Raw genomic sequence first — 14,999 nt, forward strand, 5'->3', positions numbered from 1 at the left:
CAGGCTTCCACCCACCCCTGTCTGCATGGAGGCCCACAGTTGCCCGATACATGAACGTTATCACTCATTTTAAAAGCTGCACCCATCCTATTGATTGCAATATTTAGTTCACTTACACTAGAAGATGACTTTTCTGAATATTGTATTGTACCAAGAAAAATACAAAAGCTTTCAATCTTTCTTGCGTTTTTATTGTAGGCTAAATCTGAGCCAGAAAGTAAATAAAAACAAATTAAAAATGAAACTGTTCAAGGAATTCAGTATTATTCAAAAGACAGCTGTAAAATACTGTACATCTGTTTAATGGGTAAAGTAAATACAAGTTAAGCTTTGATCCATGTAGTGTATAGCAGAAATATCTGGAAAATAAAAGTCCGTAAAATGCATCTCATCACACAGGTTATTTTGGTTCATATGATTTGGCAGAAGATTGAACTAAAACGTTATCAGTCATTAAAAGACAGCAAATAAGTAAAACAGCACACAATGCAAGCGCAAGTTCCACATCCTAAAAATAGCCTAACCTACAATGCTCAAATGGACTATAACACAATTTGGTGAGAGAGGGACAAAATGTCATTTCTCGATGTCAAATCTGTCTTAATCATATTCTCATGACAAGCCACATTCAATCTTCACTGCGTGTCTGCTGGAGAGAATAGCCACTAAAACTAAACGTGCTATCATAACTCAAAGTGTCATTTACTTTGGTCATGCTCTGAAATAGCAAGGTCTTTAGTAATAGCATTGATTTGCTATTTTGGAAACTCATACAATTCTAAATTTGTACAGGACTGGTATTAAAAAAACAAAAACAAGCATATTTTCAAACTTAGACAGACCGCACTATGTTTGGAGATGATACAAGTCAAGAATATAAATAATTTTTTTAAATGTTCCATATTTGCGATATGCTCTTTCTAGCCAGCATGCGTGCTTGCCAACAGTCACTTTTCACAATTTCTTGTGGGTCAGAACTAAAGTCTATCTGGCTGTCTTACCTGATATGATAGAATGTTTGTTGTAGAAAAGTTCAAGATGCCATGGTAACAGAATTCATTGCAGCGGTTCAGCTATGGCTCGCTGACTGGGACCTTCTGGGGGCAGGACTCACTGGAGGGAGGCCTTGACCTTTGTCAGCATTTCCTGAACCCTCCTCGTTTGACGCTCGGCGGACCGCCAGGCATCGGCGGCAGCAGCAGGCTGCCGGAGGTCGATGTCACGGTTGCCGAGCTCGGTGATGCGCCGGCAAAGGTAGGCCTGCATGTCCCGGTCGGGGCTGTAGGTGAATACCAGCTCCTGGAAGGCGTGGACCTGACTCACCACCTTAGCTATCCTCCTTTTAAAGCGAGAGGAAAATGATGAATAGAAAAACAGTACATACATGAAAAATGTTGATTGCAGCTCATGTGATTTTTAGCTTGGGCATTTTTTCTGTGACCTAATTTGGAGACAACATGAAGGACCCTGGGTTCAGCCCAAGCAGCTGTAGCTCTGCTTGTCTCTGCTAGATGTTATGACCCGAGCATCTGGCTTCTACCCAGCGGCTGTGAAGCATCTGGACCGCAAGCTCTTTTCCAATCAAAGCCAGCTCCCATGGGCACCATCTGCTACAGCAGTGGCACCCTTTCCTTCCTTCCTTCCTTCCTTCATTCAACTGCCCCTGTGACTCAGCATCTGCGCAGGTTGACTGAAGGAGTGGCTCGCTGCCACTGATGGATACTTGCTATGCAATAAATGAAGCCAATTTTAGCAAAGGGAATTTTTAGTTTGTTCTAGAATATGATACTATTCAATACCCTACCACCTGTTTTTGATCCTACCGAAGCTTGGTCCACTTGTAAGCGCCGGTGGTGAGCGCGAAGGCTCCGATTTCCAGCTGTTGAATATGCATGGCCAGGATGTGCGCCGAGGGAAGAGTAGGTCTTCTCTTTTGTTCTTCCGCTATCAGACACAGGTTATCACTCTTCAGAAACACCTGAGGATAAAGAAGCGAATCCATACGTACACATCAGGTCCCGCAAGAAAAGAGGACTTGCGGGACAGTCACAATTGCTGGAGGCACACTTAGACAACAGAAACTAGCAAGATTGCTCAATCAATGACTTCATGAATAAGGCCTTGGGCTGAATCCTATGTTCTACCCATTGAAATTATTTCACATGTTGGAGATTTGAGGAAGGGCTCTTTGTTCTTCAGGAACTTGAAGGCGTGACTAACAAATCAAACAACTTTGGGTTGAACTATGACTGAGAGTGTGAGCCATTAGACGAGTCATAGTCAAGTACTGTAAGTAGAAGCAAAGAATATTGGCGGTGTTCACTTCAGTGCCTTGCTCAAGGGCACCTTGACAGTAGACAGCAATGAGACCCGTGCAACTCCTTGTTCCAAAGTCCAAGTACTTTACACATGGGAGACATGTAAGCGTTCTCACCAAGATGCATGAGGTTCTTTTGAAGATACGCTTTAGTGGAAATGCCAGCTGTAAGCGCATCTATGCGAGCAAACCTGCTTGAAGTTGTTTTCCGATTGATTTCTTTGCCCTGAAGCTCACTTTCACAATATGTGGCCAGACTAGCCTTCAGCTCTTTGCAATCCCCGAGTGTACACGCATGCACACACAGACACACACACACACGTGCACCTGCACGGCTCGTAGCTCTTCCAAGATCTCAAGCATCTTGGAAGACAGATGTTTCCAAGCCTGTGGTAGAAAAGGAAGAAGACATTACATTCTAGTCACCATACTGTAACCCCCCCCCCCGAAAGTAAAACAGTGTATTTTGCTGAAAGTCATTTCTACTACACATCTTGAGACTTAGACATTGGAAAGAAAAAAAAAATGTGAGTCAACCTACTGGTAATTGCCTGACAATGGTGTTCTCCAAACCTTCAAGGACCTGCATGGCTGTAGCAAAATTGCGGGATTCATAGCAATGCTTCCCAATCCACAGGTACTTGGTCAGCAAGGCAACTTGTTCCTGGTTGAGAGGAGAGCATGTAAAAATCAGTCATTTGAAAGGTGAAACTGAAGACACGATGCAATGCAGCCATTATTTGAAAAATAAGGACATTTCTAAGTCACACCCAAACATTTCAATGGTAGCGTATGTTGATCAGTAGAGTGCTGTCATAAAGGCATAGAATGAGCATTTTCAGGATTCACTGTACACACATGTTGCACCGAACACAGCGGAATAAAATAAAGAACGACGTGGAGGCCGACCCGACTGCAACAACGGCTAGTAGGGCCGACCCCACTGCGCAGCATGCAGGAAGGCCTTTTATTAAACACGCCCACTTAATTAACACAGGTGTCTTCACTTAGACCACTGGTGTCAAACTCAAGGCCCGGCCGGGGGCCAGATACGGCCCGCCACATCATTTTATGTGGCCCGCCAAGACAAATTGTGGATCAAACTCGTGTGTCATAACTACAATTGCAAATCGTCTTCACTTAAATATATATATTCTTTAAATATTTGACCAGTTTTTACTTGTCTGATTTGAAAACGAGTTATTTGTAAGTTTGTTTTGTAGCTTTTTCCTGCATATAATTTGAGGTGCTCATACATTTATTTGGGTTGACAGTCATAATGGCCCTCCGAAAGAAGCTATGACTACAATGTGGCCCGCGAAAAAAATGAGTTTGACACCCCTGACTTATTCTGTCATTACAACAAGAAAAGAATAACTACAATAAATCAACATTTGAACAAAACATAATAGAAACCATATCATGGAGAGCATACCTCAACAACACATCACCCAAAATGTCTCTTGGTAATTCCAATAGCAGAGAGAAGTATAAGCCATTATAAATGAAATGCATTATTATGATTATTGTTATTATTCGGCTCCACTAATGGATTGTACCTCACCTTGATTGAGTCACAAATGACTATTTCACCAGCAACCCATTTCATAACGGTGTCAGAGTAAGCGAGCAGCTGCTGGAGGCGCGACTCGGACTCTGATGCGTGTGACAGTCTGCTGCTCTCTACTGGTGGAATTTGTTGGGAGCCAGTACCCGAGGAGCTGTTGGGACCCGTACGGATGTTAGGGAAAACTTATGAACCTGATTTTGAATGCTGTTTATTTTTTTCCCAGCACATTGTGGAGAAAAAGAATAACAATTGGATCATTTATGGAAATAAAAAGAATGAAAGGGGAGAACTTACTTGTTTTCCCTTACGGGCTTGTCTCTGATGCCTTGTATTCTGGAATTGAGGAAATGGACTGGATGACATCCTTGGAAAACGTCCTGCATTTCAAAACATTGTACTATGTGACATTCATTACACATCCATGGAGAAATAGCTCTATCTAGTGGGCAATAAAAAGCATGCAAAATATCTTGCTGGAGTGCATGCCATCTGCAATATTTTACTTGGGAAAATGGACTTGTGTTGTTTGCTGGCTTTTTTTTTTTTTTTAAACATACCTGCTGCAGGAGAGTGAGTTGCTGAGCTACTTGCTGCACATTGCATTTTTTCTGACTAAAGGTGAGTTTCTCATGACTGCTGGAAGGCTCATCCACCAGGGAGCTGTAGCAAGGCACAGGCAGAGCTGCAGCTATGGAGAAGTCCTCTTTTGCAATGGAAGCTGAAGATTCCACCACTCTTGATATCCCCCACTTAAGAATACAATTATGGGAATTAAAGAGTGTGGTAGTTATCCAACAATCACAGTAGTATTCCATTATTGTTTGAATAGAATGGCTTTCAAATCAACGTTCAGGACATTTTGGTTGGACACTATTCAAGACTGGTAGCTTGAAATATCCCTCAGTAGACCAAAACAGTCCCTTTGATAACAGAGATGAATAAAGGACATTTTCTTTTTCTATTCCTCACCTGATCCTCAGCCACACATTGGATTTGACTCCCTCTCCTTGTGCTCCAAATTTTCCTCGGAGGATTTTGCAGAGCAGCGAGAAGGACGTGCCCTCGACTATCTACGGGGATTACCTGGCGCAAAACAAGAATCAGATTTGGCAGTAGATAGTAAAATATGTACGTTCCGATGATATGTTTACCACAGTACGAAGGAAGTTTTCTAAAACCCCCACAATGTTAGACTTTGGCGTGAAGTCAACCATTTTGCAATCTAGAATCCATACATGCAACAAGTCCAAACTGCGATGGAAGACGTTAGCATCTTTTTCGGATCTGTCGGGACCTTCTCTGTCATGGAAAACAAAACAAGATGTTCATGTCATTGAGCAACATTTGCCATTGAAGCTTATACCCTGCTCATTGATGATTTTACCTCACTGCACTGATGAACGTCTCCATGATAAACTGCAGTAAGTGCTCACAAGTGCAGAAAAAGCGATAAGTGTACAGGAACTGCTGGATGAAGCCCTCGGAAGCAGCATTTCTGTTTAAAGACAAAATGGACCAAAAATTGACCCAGGTAAATATTCAGATTGCTTGGTCCAAATTATGGGGAAAATAAAAATGTATCAAATTTCTGATAATGATTTCTCACGGTAGGAAAAAGATCAATACCTCGCATAAAGGTATGCCATGAGACCGAGAGGAGTCCCTGCTTGCAGATTTCTTTTTCCTGGACAAGTTGCAAAGCTCAAGAATGAAGTGTCCTCAGGGCTTTGGGCAGCCAAAGACTTCAGGCCACAAGCAGACAAAGATGGCAGTAGTGCCACGTCTAAACCCCGCTGATCCACACGCTGTGTCTGCACAAAAGCAAAAAACTTTGGTTTGGACATAAAGCAAATGTTGAGAGAAGTATGGAGTAGAAGTTCTTTGGTAGCACCTGAAGATATTTCTTCACATTATCCAAGAAGATCACTTTAGATCTCAGTTCTTCAAGCTGGGCCTTGACTTTGGAAAGGATTCCTTTGTTTTCAAATCCTTTGGGACAAACATTATTATTTTTTTGAACACTTTGCATTAAGAGACAATATGTTATAGATTGGCAACAAACCTTTTTGTCTGTCTTGCTGAATTAGTTTCTGGTAGAATGTTCTCATTTTCTTAAGATTCCGTGTTTCAATCATCAGTTGCTGCTGCAGCTCCTATGTAACACAAACGCCACAAAGTCTCCTAGCACATCTTTATTTATTTCACATTGGCCCTTTTCAATCATTTTCCTTTTTTATCCCTCATCACTATGGCAACAGATCCTTTGAAGCAAACTGTGCGAAATTACAGTCGATTGACTCTTCCGATGAGTTGTTGGTTGCTATTTCAAGCTTTCCTACAGAGAAGTGGGTCACTAAAATGCGCAAACACAAAGACAAATCATTAGCATTCGTTTGCAAATGATAACTTTCTTTGCCAAGGGCCAAGTTCAACCATTTTAATATTCAGATCCAGTTTGCAGAAAAGAACTTGCAATTATCGCAAATTTCATTTTACCCCAAAGCTTGACTGTGCTCTACTTTCAGCAAATAAAAAAGTAGAATTCCATTCCAGGTGGTAAATGAATCAGCGTTTGTCTGACTGGAATGTATTAATCCGGCACAAATGTTAAAAAAATGCTGATGAACCTCCGATATAGTAGGTTGTAAAGAAAAAGAGGGAGCGAGGCATATTAAAAAAAGAGAATTCCCTGCAAACTACAGAAGAAAAAAAACATGTGACTAGGCGAATCCACGGGTTCTGAACGGGCATCCATTCTAATAATAATAAAAGAGCAGCACTTAGTTGAAGGTCAAACATGAGTCGCTGGAACAGAATTTCTAATCTTCACCCACCTGTGTTTTCACATCCAGGCACGACGATCCTCTGTACTGGCCAAGACTCAAGGCATACTGGATCACTTCGGAGCTAAAACAGTCTTCTTCAAACAAAGCCAAGTCCCAGGCCGGCCTGAAGTACAGGTCTGCTCTGGATCCCGGTGAGATGAGCTGCTCTGAAAGCTGAGAATGCCTGTCGTCCAATTCCTCCGAGCGATCACGACTCATCTGGTCATCACTAGTATAACGGGCTTCAGACGGGCTTTCGTGGCTGGCCCCGGCCAAGCAGTCTCCCTCACTGAGCCCGGCGTCCATGTCTGCTTACACCAAGGAGGAGTGCGCAGAGATGGGCCAGCCAGGAGAAACAAAAGAGAGATGATTGAATCACATGGGCAGTGAAGAAAAAAGAAAAAAACAAGATTGGGTTATTAAAGAGCAAAAGATTGAGACAGCCATTGGCAATGGGGAGGCGCTTGTATTTCAACACAACAACAATGACTCCGCTGTGAAAGCCGTGAGCTCGAGGGCAATTCATCTTCAACTCCTTTTCTCACCATGTTTTTCCATTTGCCTCCTCAACCTCCTTAGACAATCATATTTGACAGAGGATCACACCACGGATGCAAATGAGTGTCCTCGACCATCTTACCCTGTATTTTGCTAGCGTGCCTAAACGAAACAGGCCTCGGTCGAAAACAAACAAACAAAAGTAAATCGCTTCTGTCGTTTTGCATAATAAAATACTTCCAAAAATAAAATAAGCAGCGGTAATCAACCTCCAAAAAATGATCCGTCAATAACTGCCTGACAGTAAAGACAATAGGAGCTAATTCACGATTCTTTCAAAAGACTAACACACAAGACCAAATGAGTAAAACATCTGCAAGAACACACTTCACCGTCGTGATTGAGTCTTTTGTGCAAATAAATGAAGAGAGACATGAAAACAATGACATTCATGTTTGCATCATTAAGAGTGGAGAGGAGAGGAGAGGAGAGGAGAGGAGAGGAGAGGAGAGGAGAGGAGAGGAGAGGAGAGGAGAGGAGAGGAGAGGAGAGGAGAGGAGAGGAGAGGAGAGGAGAGGAGAGGAGAGGAGAGGAGAGGAGAGGAGAGGAGAGGAGAGGAGAGGAGAGGAGAGGAGAGGAGAGGAGAGGAGAGGAGAGGAGAGGAGAGGAGCGGCTACTAACCACTTGAATGGTGGTTGAACACTGTTCAGCATTCAGTCAAACAAAACTTGTCACCATGGGCAACATATACACGCATAAAACACAACACAAATGCTGCTTTCATTATGCATACTTCAATTAAATGCAACGGTCAGTGTGCCAATAGAGTGCGGAGGATATTTTTTTGGGCCTAGGAGAATGTAATAATGATGGGGGGGGGGGGGGGGGGGGGGGATTAATTCATCATCCTTAGCTTAATGATATGCTTTTGGTGAATCTCCAAATTTTTGTCGCCTTGGATTACAACACAGTATCAAATGTCCTTACTCGTCAATTCCATTTTTTGGGCTGTCTTCCCCTTCATTGGTCAGTATGATGGGGGTGCTTGTGGAACTGAAAGTCTCCGGGTGCTGGAGTCCACTGTTGCTTGGACACAAGAGGAAACCAAAAGTTAGTTATTATCTGCATGTTTATTGTTTGCCATGTTATAGGTAGTTCAACTTTACCAACACTCAATGTTTTGAAAGAAAAAAAAAAAAAACATTCCTACCACTGCTCATATGAGAAGTATCTTGACTCAAACTTTGGTTTGTGTCATCCAAAGCTAAATCTTCTCCAGCGATAGATCTAGAGACTGTCTGGAAAAAAAATGGCATTGGCTGAAAACAATCATCCAAATGTCTTAATGGTGACCGACCGATGAAATGCCATTTACCGCATGAACTCTCGTGATGAGCTGCTTCCACACAGTCTCAGCATTTGTCCCTTGACGGCTTAAGTAGTCACAACAGCTCTAGGATGGATGCGTATGAAAATCATTTATGAAAATCAAAAAGACCCGGCTAGGAATAACAAGGATACAGAGGAACTAAAAGAGCCAACGAATTCCAACATGGCTATAATACCTGTTTAGCCAAGGCAATAGAAGGTCTCTCCACGGGTGTGTTGTTTGCCATCTCAAGCAGAAGTCGCTTCAGTTTGCGAGGCATTACAAGTTTCTGACTGGGTAACAAATTGAACTTTGCCGTGGTCCACAAGATAGCAGCGACCCCATAAACACAAGCCTGGACAGCAACAGAACATTTCCATTGGAAGGCAAAGCAATATAGTAGTTGCAAGATCATGAAAGTTGTGAAGCATATACGGACTAAAGAAAAGGGGTCCGAAGGCTGACCCTTGAGGGACGCCAAATGTCATGGCCATCAATCAAATTCAAAACTTCCAATGGTCACAAAGTAACTCCTTGTCTCCAAGTAGGACCTAAACCATTTGCATAAACACCTTCAAATTAGTCTAAGATGCATACCTTCTCAGTTACAATTCCATGCTCTTGATATTCAGGCGAAAGATAAAACGTATCCTCAGATCCTGCAAAAAACACATCATTGAGATAAAACTTTTATTTTTTTAAATCACAAGAATGTTCCTTACAGTTCAGAGGTTGGGTTTTTGAATCCCGGGTCTGTTCTCCTAAGGCTTGCCTGTGTTTTCAACTGTTACGTAGAAGTGAACGGGATTTGGCGTTTCTTACGCTGGGGGTTTGAAAATTGAAACAAGAGGCAGCTTCCCGAGGACTCGCCATGGACCAAACAAAAGAAAACGGGACTAGTCCCTGGGGAGGTGCCAATTGCCTCTGTCTGTCTCTTTCATGATTTCTTCAAGCAATGAGAAAAATCAAAAAGTGATCTTACCAAAGCTTTTGGGTGCCGAGAAAACCAACTCTCCCTGGTGGCTAATGTACACCGTGTCCAAGGATAAGAAAGCTTAAGAAGGAAAGATGCTTGCACACAATCATTTGATATTTCAGAATAATCTGTGGTCTTCCAACGTCACATCAAGATTTTTTTTCAGTTCATAAAAACTGCCTGCATACATTCGGAAGCTCACCTGGAAAGTCAGTATAGGTCTGCAGGGACGACAGGCAGGTGTAGCAGAGAGCCCAGAGCTCATTCACCGTGAGGCCCAGTCCACAATGAGCCAGTAACTCTCTTAGTGGGCTCCACTGAAGCAAAGAAACATTTAGTCAGTGGGAAGAATTCATATCTACTATAAGCATTACAGACATAAATGTGAGATGCAAACAAAAGACATTTGCTAACCTCATCCTGAGATTTGCTTTTGCTCACGTAGCACTTGTGCTTTTTCGATATTTGAGCACCAAAGTTGTCATATTCTAAAAAGGCCGACGTGCCCGATGAGGCTAAATTGGGACTCCCTTCCTCATGACAGTCTTTCAAATGACATGAAGACTTGACGGCGTCTTCATTTTTTCTTCTTGATGTTGGACCATCCACAAGTGAGCTCAGGCAATCTTCTGCGCTACTCCGCGTATACGACTCGCAGGACCTTCCTCGAGCGAGTCGTTTGGATCTCTTGTCGCAAACGGACTTGGAAGACAAATGCTCATTGGCTCCGATCTCAGTTAGGTCTGATACGGGTACGCTAATATTTCCATGGGGCGGGGTGGGAAAAGGCGGGTTATTGGAGTCCGGGACAGAGCAGGAGCGATTGAGCGCCCCCTTCATTCTGTTGAATCTTTGCTGGGCTCTCACGGTGGCTGTGGAGCAGTCCAGCTCATCTGCTAAGCCCTTGCGCCATCTGTCTGCATTGTCTGCATCCTCAGCCCAGAGGGACGAGTCCCAACCCAAACACACCTGCAACATTTCACAAGCACAAATTGGGAAAAGTCACACAACAAACAAACAAACCAAAAGGGATTTTGGACAACACACAGCAGCTAAGAATGGAAGTTGTAACCTTGGACTTGTTTATATGGACAATCATTTATGTAGTTCGTAAAGCAACCTGTTGTCTGGATAGACCGTTTGTCTTCTTAGCAGAGTTCAGATAGATGTCTTTGCGAATATCAAAAGAAGTCTTTTTTGGGGATTTTGCACGTTGCCACATTGCCTCAGAGTTCTCTTGTCCATCTGTAGAATGACACAGACAGAGAGGAAGGGATCGAGTCAGAAATCAGGACAGAGAGCAAATGTTGACACAGTGAGCACAGATAATGGAATGGAATGACCTTGGAAATTTGATATTGATTCAATGGAGAGCACACGTCGTCCGACAGAAGACAATTTACGGCACACGGCTGCCGACGAGGTCTTGCGCAATCTTGCTTGAGCCTGAAAGAGGATGTCCTGCCAGAAAAGATTCAACATAAGAAAAATATTGAAAGCCCAATCAACGCGTCTTAGCCATGCTGACCCAGGATAAGGAAGCAAGATAAATTGACTATCATTTTTTTTTTCTTGTCCACGCAGAGTTTTGAGTGTTGTTTCCAAACTTAATTTGTTTTGTTTTTTTTGTTTGTTTTATGCTCGGTAATACCTGTATGAGCGGTCGATCCTCTGGTTTCTTTTCCTGCATTTTCTCCAACAGCTTTTGAGTTTCTTCACCGAGCTCAGCCTCCAGTTCTGGTTCGATCACAAAATTCAGTGCAGCGGACAGGGTTGAACCCAGAGAAAAAACATGGCCCTGCAACCCAGCACAAACAACAAATTATGAACGCTTTGTATTTTAAATCGAAGTCTGAGGTAACGCGAAAAAACCATCAGTGTTACTTTACTTTTGTTTTCACATTAAATCATTATATTGTCACTTTGACCATAATGGAGCTTTTCAATATCTCTCACCTCAAATGTGCTGCCTGTATTGTCAAATTCAGGAGGCACAAAAAGCCCCTCGGGATCATCTGGAGAACACAAAATTATCATAATAGTTACAGTAGATTGGAATCTCTGACTGCTAGCCATGAATCATCACTTAAGTGAAACAATCCAGTTAAAAAAAAAGATAAAAATTCACTGATAAATCCAAACGTTGCTCCAAATCCTCACAAGTGCGACAATAAAGAACTGCAAGATTGCTACATAGCGGGCATGTTGTCGCAGCTGACCCAGCACTTCTGATCAATACTTTATTTTATGGCTGCCAGTTGCTTTCACAAGATCAGCGTAGGCGTGGAATTAGTCTGTATGTGCAAATCAGTGACGGGATCAATGCACAATGAGGATTAGGGACAAAAACTCAAAAAGACAGACCAGAATATCAAACACAAAAATGGATAGCAATGTCTAATTGACATTTGTACAAATTATTGGACGAAGAAATAGCATCGATTTTTGAAAAAATAATAATAATATAGTATAATAAAATGAAATAGTAAAAATAAAATCAAAAATAAAATCACAAAAATAAATATACTTTGACTTTATAGCAATATTGGCATTTGTAAAAATGATTGGTTAGTTTTGGTTTTGGAAAAAAACAAAACAAGAAATTGACCAACAGTCGTGCCATCGACTCACCGCTGAGCTGCTCCATAAAGCAAACATTCCCGTGCGCATTGAAGGCCAGCGTGTCTGGGGTGATGCACAAGGTGTGGAAGAGGTGGGAGGGTCGAATGCTCTGCAGGGCCACAACGCACTCTGCGCACACTGCCCACACGTCCTCCTCACACAGACAGCTGTCTCGCAAAGTCAGGATGTCTGCCAGAGACACATTTTCCTGGAGACAAACGCTTATAGTTATCTTCACATAAGCAAAACAATGGCGACCATTTTGCACAAAGACGACGATGAAAGTGCCAGCGGTACCATTTTATTTTTAAAGTAATTGTAACAGTAAGCACCACTGCTAAAACTGGCAAATTCTTTGTTTCAAAATATACTGCCATGCTACAAGCAGAAAAAAAAGAATATTATTCAATGCCATTTGGCACACAATGTTTACCACATCCTCCGCTTGCACACCCAACCACCCACCCACCCACACAGTAAAGTGAGTCATCTGTGAGCAAACATCCAGAAATGGCCTCAGTTTTAATGGGTGCTCCATCATCCATAGTATTGTGGCCGTCCTCTTCGTGTTTGTACAAACAACCGCACTGTTTAAGGCTTCCCCCGGTCTAACAGGTGATTCTTTTTCCCATGATGTTATTCGACTTCTGATGCTCTGTTTTGCCTTTAGTGTTCATGTGATCTTACAGCATGACCACAGTTGCGCTACTTGCAAAGCCATAAATAGACAGGTTCCCTTGACAATAATAGAAAGGCACAATTCCTATAGGCTGCCCTACATAAGCTTTGCTATGCGTTGAGAATCCTGGGGAGAGCGGGCAAAGGGCTTCACTGGGAACTTCTGAGATGAACAGTGAAAGAGACTGCAGAACTCACAGATGGTGTGCGATTTTCCCGTGTAATTGTGTTGGTGTGAGCTTTTGTGGCTGGTGGGAGGGAGTTTGTTATCTCTAGCACTTGGGCTGGAAACATTCAGCGCAATTATACAACCAAATTCATTTGTTTGCCTGCAAATCTGTTGACATATCAACCAAATGACATCCTTCCATTTCCTTTGTACCAATCATTCATCCTCACACAAGCACAGTTAATAAATATCAGATGAAAATAATAGTTGACAGTGTGTGTTAAAAGCTCAACGAATGCAGGCAGTGGCACTAACCTCAAATTTTGCACAGTCAGACTGACAGAAAACTATAGCATTGTATTTGTGTGACACATTCACTCCTGAGATGGCTGGAGTTGACACACAATCAATCCTATTTGAAATGCAACCCTGCGTTCAGTCTTGCAATTCATGTCATGAGCAATTCCATGTGCCCGCAGAGACTAAACCACCTGTAAACTGCAAATGCAATTCTGGATGATACGAACGTGCCTCGTTCGACTTACGACGACGTACGTACCTCATCTTCGAGCAGAGGAGGAAGATGGTCTATTTCATAGTATGCGTCTCTCCACGAAGTCTCCATTGCAGCAACTTAGTTTGGCAGAGTCACGCTATTCTTGCCACAGACAACGGCGATCGCAGTCATGCCAATGAAGCCCCCCAGAGAGCAGCGCCGGCCAGCCGGCTTGCTGCAGCAGCAACCGTCGTGCGTCCAAATGCACCCGCGGAGACGCAGAAAAATGCCGGTCAGTGTCAGTGTTGCTCACGACTGCCGTCAAGCTAGCCACTACTATAGCGTGTGCATACACGCAAACGCACGCGCGTGCGCGCGCCTGCGCCCTAATCCACGCGCGCGCCTGCGCACCCAAACACGCGCACAGTCGCACGCGCAAACATACGCGCGCACAACCGGCAAACCGCACGGATTTGCTGAGATGATTTGAAATTTAAATCAAAATTGAATTGTCTTACTGACACAAATAAATATACACGCGAGTGTACAGTACAAGATGAATATTCTAAAAGTCTATATAATGTTTGCTCTCTTGATTGTGCGTCGGTCTGTGTTATAATGCTTAAAAATCAAACTATAAACAGGATCACTTGTCAAGTTATGGAATTCAAGTCAAAGTCAAGTCGAGCCCCTTTTCGACGTTTTTGGGGGGATATCTGAGCCTCCACTCAGTTTTCACATAGTAAATCAAACCCTTCTTGGTTTTCTGATCTCCAAAGCAGTTCAAATGCACATTTTTATTGCGCTATAAATAATCATCAAGCAAGTGTAACTTCGGAGGGATAGCTTTGTGTGAATTGCAGATGTACAGTTTGAATGGGAGAGGTTTTTTTCAGGAGCAAAATCTTCTGCATCTCATTCCCACATTTACCACAAGACGGCGGTAGTGTATAGACTGAGTCTTTGGCAGATAGTGGAACATTATGAATTTGATCACAATTATAATATATGTGTGTATATATATATATATATATATATATATATATATATATATATATATATATATATATATATATATATATATATGCTACTCAGTGATAAGGAAAAAAGTGATTGTTTGCTAAACTAAATGGAAAATCTCAACATCTTCCTAGCAGCCACTGCAATTATTATTATTATTATTATTATTATTATTGTGAATTATTCAGACCTACCTATTTCTATTGTCATGATGAAAAAGATTCTCTACAAGGTAACACAACATTTGACTAAAAGCTAGGAGACCTTCAGGAAGCACAATTTGACGCAGGGACTCTTCCATTTCCACTATGGGACTGTTATGTCATTTCCAGCTGCCCTGCTTTCTCTATTAAATGAGGGAGGAGGTGGCTGTTGTGTTAACAGACTGTTGTAGCAGCCTCTTATAATCCACTGTCTTGTTTCAGTAAAACCGTCACATGTGCTCTGCTCCTTTACAGT

The 14,999-nt window shown here is 42.4% G+C and overlaps 1 protein-coding gene across 1 annotated transcript; it reads right to left on the bottom strand.

Annotated features, from left to right (window-relative positions):
- Positions 1-169: 169 nt before the first annotated feature.
- LOC125978877 (kinase non-catalytic C-lobe domain-containing protein 1) lies at positions 170-13,875 on the bottom strand. The gene is made up of 28 exons (XM_049736721.2): positions 13,584-13,875; positions 12,187-12,385; positions 11,512-11,570; positions 11,207-11,353; positions 10,899-11,016; positions 10,676-10,800; positions 9,970-10,524; positions 9,758-9,872; positions 9,562-9,633; positions 9,177-9,238; positions 8,776-8,934; positions 8,586-8,663; positions 8,421-8,508; positions 8,240-8,296; positions 6,722-7,020; positions 5,950-6,040; positions 5,779-5,876; positions 5,514-5,698; positions 5,272-5,382; positions 5,039-5,186; positions 4,857-4,970; positions 4,445-4,636; positions 4,182-4,264; positions 3,882-4,038; positions 2,859-2,981; positions 2,645-2,704; positions 1,824-1,978; positions 170-1,339 (listed from the first exon to the last, which is right to left on the bottom strand). Exons 1-28 carry the CDS (start codon positions 13,647-13,649, stop codon positions 1,111-1,113), a joined length of 3,945 nt encoding a protein of 1,314 aa, XP_049592678.1. The 5' UTR covers positions 13,650-13,875; the 3' UTR covers positions 170-1,110.
- Positions 13,876-14,999: the final 1,124 nt, after the last annotated feature.

The sequence above is a fragment of the Syngnathus scovelli genome, chromosome 12, assembly GCF_024217435.2.
Source record: "Syngnathus scovelli strain Florida chromosome 12, RoL_Ssco_1.2, whole genome shotgun sequence".
Taxonomy (NCBI): domain Eukaryota; kingdom Metazoa; phylum Chordata; class Actinopteri; order Syngnathiformes; family Syngnathidae; genus Syngnathus; species Syngnathus scovelli.